This window comes from Lolium rigidum, chromosome 3 (genome assembly GCF_022539505.1).
Source record: "Lolium rigidum isolate FL_2022 chromosome 3, APGP_CSIRO_Lrig_0.1, whole genome shotgun sequence".
Classification (NCBI taxonomy): domain Eukaryota; kingdom Viridiplantae; phylum Streptophyta; class Magnoliopsida; order Poales; family Poaceae; genus Lolium; species Lolium rigidum.
The window spans coordinates 166218172-166224267 of NC_061510.1; the positions used below are offsets into that span (position 1 = coordinate 166218172).

Here is a 6096-nt window from a genome sequence, read left to right on the forward strand (position 1 = left end):
AATTACTCTGCAAGCAAGGTTTGTATCATATGTTGACATTACAGTTTGACTAATTTAATACTGAGAGATAAGCAATGAGAAGATGGCACTTCATGGTTCAGATATTTAAAAATTGTTGAATGCAATTTCGGTTTATTACAATGAAAAAGTGAAGCCCCTCTGATGTGGTCCTCCAAAACACACATATCTGAAACTTTCTAGGAACCTTGCTTGCAAACCATGTGAAAAGGAAGCCAAAAGTTTCTGGGAACTGCATGGTTCAGGAAGAACACAAAGTCAGTTTGCTGACATGGTGTTCTATTTTATAACAGGGCTGGCATAGTGCTTGGTCTCCCGATAGCATTGCATATAATAAATACTTATATAAGTTGCATGTGGGTCGAATCGATATTAAACGTGAAATTTGAGCTCTCATTTGCGTATGTTTACTCAATTATGGCCTGGAAGCACGCTTGCTAAAACATTGAACCTGCACTAACCAGATCCAGCGAGTTAGCTCGAGAACACGACATAAGCTATTCGGAATATTATTTGGGAAGTTTTGAGGCCTCTGCGCTACTGAAGGTAGAACAATACATGTCCTGTTTCTAGCAAAAAAAAGCCATCTTGAAATCAGCCAGTAGTTGAACACCGTGGAGTAGAAACAGGATCCCTTTGATTCGTGTGCATGGCACAAAAAACTGCAACTGAAGCAAGAGGATTGGGAGGAAATTAAAGAAAAGGTAACTGAAGAAATAAGTACTTAACTTATGGTGAATACAGCTACCTTATGCAGTCATGCCTTATCCTCGTGCACTGACTACTGTATTATTTTGAACAAATTACTTGAGAACCCTATAGAAATAACAATTCACAAGGTCAAGGACGGGAGCACTTGAGGTGAAAGTTAGAATCAGCTCACCTTCTAGCAAAGGAAGATGTGATCTGAACAGTGGCAGGCAGATCATTCAAAATCTCAAATACAATGATACAATACTTAATCATAACTTTCGAACTTCCCTGCATCTCGAGGATTTCTAGATAAAATCACATGACATTGACTACATTATTAGTAGGAGAATCCATAGCACTTGCAAAATATTTACAGAAAACATATTCCCAAAACAAAAGCTGGGATTCCACTCCACATAAAACATTCTATGTTTTAACAGAAAACACAAGTTATTAGAAACAGAACCAAGCAATGATTAGGATCCCAGAAACTGAAGATATATCTACTGCAGAACACTACATTGCCAATCAAAACTTGTCTAGTAAAATTCACCCGAAAATGCCTAAATCCTGCTACCTCACCTAAAACTAACAAATACCAAAATCAGATGCCAAGATGGCGAAGAACTTAGCGAGTACCAGCGCCTCAAATTAACAAAGAAGCCAAATTCACTCGCCTCGCAGAAGACCCTGACTACAACAGGAAAATGCCTAAATGGCTAAATCCTGCTACCTCACCTAAAACTAACAAAAACCAAAAACAGAAGCAGATGGCGAAGAACTTAGCCAGTACCAGCGCCTCAAATTGACAAAGAAGCCAAATTCACTCGCCTCTCAGAAGACCCCGACTACAGCAGGACTGAAGCATTTATGCAGAACGCCCAAATCCCATATAAATCTGGTCGAAATCCCACATAGGGGACAAAACAAAGAGCAAAAAACTCATAACCCCTTTTGATCTGTTACCCTGAGAGTGAGAATTGCTTGTTTCTGATAGACAACGTACACTACAATTTTCTCTTCAGTTGACATATGCAGGGACATATGTGAACATGCATTAAATCTACCGTTGCCTGCATGAAGAACTATCTACTGTTGGTAGCATGAAGAACTACCTGAGTAGATGTCGACCGAATCAAGAAAGCATGTGAATGGTAAAGCAATAATGTAGCAGTGCACTAACTCTTGTAGACTACTGAATGTCACTGATAAACATCTCTTCTATTGTTGTCCGGCCAGTACCCATTGAATATATGCCAATTTGCAATCTTGCCTGATTATTATCAACAAAAAGAACATTGTGTAGTAAAGATATAAGTAATAGTGGCCCTTTTGTTGGAAGAAGCAACATGGGTTATTAGCAAAGCAAATACTCAGACACAAACAAACGGTTGTGGGTCTCTTTACCCTTTCATCAGGATAGAGCTATTAGAAAAGCGAATACCCAGAAACAAAATGTGGATGAGGAATACGTACCTTGTGTCAGCTCCTTGGGGTGGAATATGTTTGGTGTAGCAACGGTGCAGAAATGATTTTCTAGCCCGCAGCAGGTGCCTGTAGTAATCTCCGTCCTTGCAGTGCTCGCCTGCTCCATCTGTTGCCATGCCGACAGCATCGTACGCTTCCTGTTCGTCGTACATTTTGGTAGTAGCGCGGATTCAACGCGACGGTGCACTCCCAATACCGGAGCAGGCATCTGCTGGTCCTCGAGCGCTCACATGGCGAACCAGTCCAGGGTCAATAGCCGCCATCCAAGTGAGGAGATACAGTGGGCAAGTTAGCGGGAATGCCTCGGTCACGGTGACCACGCCGAGGAGCACCCGACCCAGGCCCCAACAACGGCTCTTAACACATGCCGCCCCTTCCACAGCTGAAGACGGCCAGCGACCTCGCGCCGCGGGAGACCATGAAACTCCACGGGAAGTCTTAGCGGGGGCTGGAACAGCGAGGGTTAGAAAGAGGAAACCAGCGTTGCTGCGCCGCCTCCTCTGTTTTCCCCTGGATGAAACAGTGGCGCCGTGGCGGCAACCTAGAAAAACTCCTCTGTTCACTCCCAACCCGCCTCTCTTCTGATAAGAAGACAACGACCGCCGGTTGAAATCTCCGGCGGCAGCCGCCGCCAGGCCTGCCACCACTTGCACTGTATCCCCATGGCATGACACTGAGGAATAGCCGCTCACAGAGCACCGTCCGAGGGACGCCGCCGGCCGAACACCCTCCGTCCATGCACCTCTGCTCCGCTCCATCCGTGGAAGTGCATCTTTTCCTCTCCTGTACCGTACGAACACGACGGCGACGATCGGCCCTGGCCATCAAGCCCCAGCATTCTCTTTCTCCTGCAGCGTCCCTCTCCGCCCTCCCACCTCGTCCCTCTCCGCCCATATCTCCGCGTCCCTCTGCTTGGATGACCACGGACGGCGGCGGTGCATCCCGGCGACTCGAGTTCCGTTACCTAGCATCCGGTTGGTGCAGCGGCGACAGGGGCGGCACCAAGACGACCTCGCTGGCCATGAGGGAGTATTTTTCCTAAAAGAGAGAGCAAATGTGGAGAAGGGCATACCCGCGCATCGAATCCTCGACCGGCTGTTGGCCTCCTCCGTCCGCAAATCGCCATGGCTGCCAGGCTCCCTGAGCTCTGTCGGGCCGCTTGGAAGCACCATCACCTCGTACGCATCCACCCCGCCAAGCAGAGCAAGCTGAGAAGTCCCTACTGCCGAAACTGAGCCGATCTTCCCTGCAGCCGGCCAAGCTTCGCGGCGCTCGTGCCGTCGCTTTCGACCACCTCCCGCCTCGCCAACCTCCCCGACGCAGTCGTGGTGAGCTTCTGGTCCTCGTCGACCCCTCCATTCCCTCCCTCTCGCTCTGTAGCGCCGCCCTACCGTGTGCCCCGTCCGCCGCCAGACGACATCGCGGCCACCGATCCGGCGACCGTTCGCCGGCGCCGCCCCGCCGTGTGCCCCGTCTGCCGCCGCCAGACGACTTCGCCGCCATCGATCCGGCGCCGGCGCCACCGCCACCGCCACCAAATGGCTCAGAGCGAGCCTGCGCGTAACAAGATACACCACGGAGCCCCCGAGAAATTTCTGGTCGCTAGGTTCGGGAGGTTTCAAGACATCAATCAGTCAAAGCGGTTCATTATGGCCCATCACGTGCCAACTACTCAGTCACGATAGCCCACGACCATGACTACGTCCACACACCAGAAAATACACCAAGGCAGCCCATCAGTGAATCCCAGCATCGGCAACACATGAATTAAATTTTCCCAAATCGCTGCAGGGCCCCGAGACGTACACAAAGAACAAATATGAGCATGCAAATAGAGCAGGAATACACGTGTCAGCAAAACAGATACCCATGAAATAAACTCAAAATTATCACAAAAAAGAAGTTAGTTCACGTTTAGTATAGTAGTTATAAGCTGGCGAGATAATATTCGGGGTGCCTAACTGGTTACATTCTACACCATATATGTAACGCAGTATATAAGCCAGTTCACAGTCCAGATTACAAACTGGCCTGAATTTGGAATACATTGCTGCCAAAGTTGAAAAGTAGAGCAGAAAATCCACCTAGTGGCACCCACAACCAACAATAAACATCACTTAACAGCCATCTGTTCAGCCATGTGTCACGTATTTAACAAAAGGTAGTAATGTGGTGTGCAATGTTTCCACAAAGACTTGGAATTCTCTTTGGCAAATACAGGCTCAGATGAGCAGGCCATAAAAGTGTTGCCCACATGTATACTTGGTACAAACAGAGAATCGGCAGGAACAAGCTTCAGAAATCAACTCAGCACACACCAAACCTGGAGAAGTCACGATGTAGATGGTATTTTGCATCGCCCACATCATCTGACCGATTGCCACCCCTTTCATACACTTTAGCATCAGTGCAGACAAAACCTTCAGTTGCTTTTCAAGCTGCTACATTCCATCGTCGCTCTGCATTACCACAGCAAGAAACCATTTTGATATATGAATGCCGTTTGCAGTGTCTGTCGAAGTTGCAACTACAGGTTAGCTACAAAAAGAAGCCATGACATGATTTTGCGAGAAGTGTATTGTTTTTTCGCACAAAATAGCAGTTGGCATGTCTGCAATTGAAGTTCTCATACTACATATATCGGTAAAAGCATGTGTACAGAACCTTTTCTAGTAACATCACAAATGTATGATGATATTACTTAAACTGAACAGGGCATACTCAAATGTATTATGATAAAACTACGATTGGGTGCACAACTGTGTATAAATAGTGAGTATGGCTGCAGGAGCAGTTTGTGATTGCAGGACTATAGTATAGATTTCCTCACTGTCCAGCACCAGCAGATGGTAGTGTGATTGCAAAATTGCTTAGCTCTGCCATATGTTTCATGACCAAACCTCCTATGGTGTTTTCTAAGTTACACGTGAGGCGAAGATTGCAAAAGATGTTGCCTGATACCGAGATAATATTATCTACCCAACAAGAACATCTTATTACTGATAAACTGATCCCTGCCTAAAAGATGCTCGCCACGGTCCCATCAAATGACATTTTCAGCGCAGCTTACCCAAAAGATTTGGATGAGGTGGTGGGGCACGCACATTTTATCGAGCGCATCGTGCTCACTGTCCAAGAGGGCAGTTCTTGAGCAATGGCACTAATCTAAGCTGAACCAGACCAAGAAGACAAGACAGAAGGATTGGCTCACCAGATGCAGACGCCGCAAGCTCCATTTCCATCTCATCCTCCTCCTCGTCGTCATCATCATCCTCATCCTCATCGTCGTCGTCTTCGTCCTCCTCGTCCGAGTCATCGTCTTCATCGTCCTCGTCCGAATCCTGATCTTCCTCCTCCGCCCCGTCTTCTCCTTCCTCGTCGGATTCTTCCTCATCACCCTCTTCGTCCTCTGAATCTTCGTCGCCGGAGTCGTCGCTGTCATCCGAGTCTTCGTCGTCGTCCTCCTCGTCCTCCTCCCCGGCCGCTTCTCCAGCAACCCCCTGGCCGGAACCCGGCACGGCACGGCTCGACTGGGCGCCTCCGCCGGCCTCCGCCGCCGCGGGGGTACGCGGCGCCTCTCCTTCCACCATCTCGGCGTCGGAGGCACCCTCCACTTCTTCCGTGGCCGGCGGCGGCAGCGACGGTGAGGTCGGCATTGGGAGGAGTGGATGGAGATCCGGATTCAAAATTTTGGAGGAGGGGAAGGAGTAGGTAGCGCGAGCTGGGCAGTCGATATTCAGTAGCCAGTAGCCAGTCGCTGTCTATTCTGTTTTTTTTTCGAGCAGTAGCCAGAAGCCACGTGCTGGGCTTCTTCTGGAACAAAAGTGCGCTGGGCTTAAAGTGTTTCGAGAATTATGGCCGAACAGCCCAGTTCCTAGAGAAAGGTGGCCGTTTGTC

General features: G+C 48.5%; 1 protein-coding gene across 1 annotated transcript; it reads right to left on the minus strand.

The window, feature by feature from the left end:
- Window positions 1-4205: 4205 nt before the first annotated feature.
- LOC124698597 (glutamic acid-rich protein-like) lies at window positions 4206-5874 on the minus strand. The gene is made up of 2 exons (XM_047231080.1): window positions 5411-5874; window positions 4206-4658 (listed from the first exon to the last, which is right to left on the minus strand). Exons 1-2 carry the CDS (start codon window positions 5853-5855, stop codon window positions 4633-4635), a joined length of 471 nt encoding a protein of 156 aa, XP_047087036.1. The 5' UTR covers window positions 5856-5874; the 3' UTR covers window positions 4206-4632.
- Between the last annotated feature and the right edge of the window lie 222 nt (window positions 5875-6096).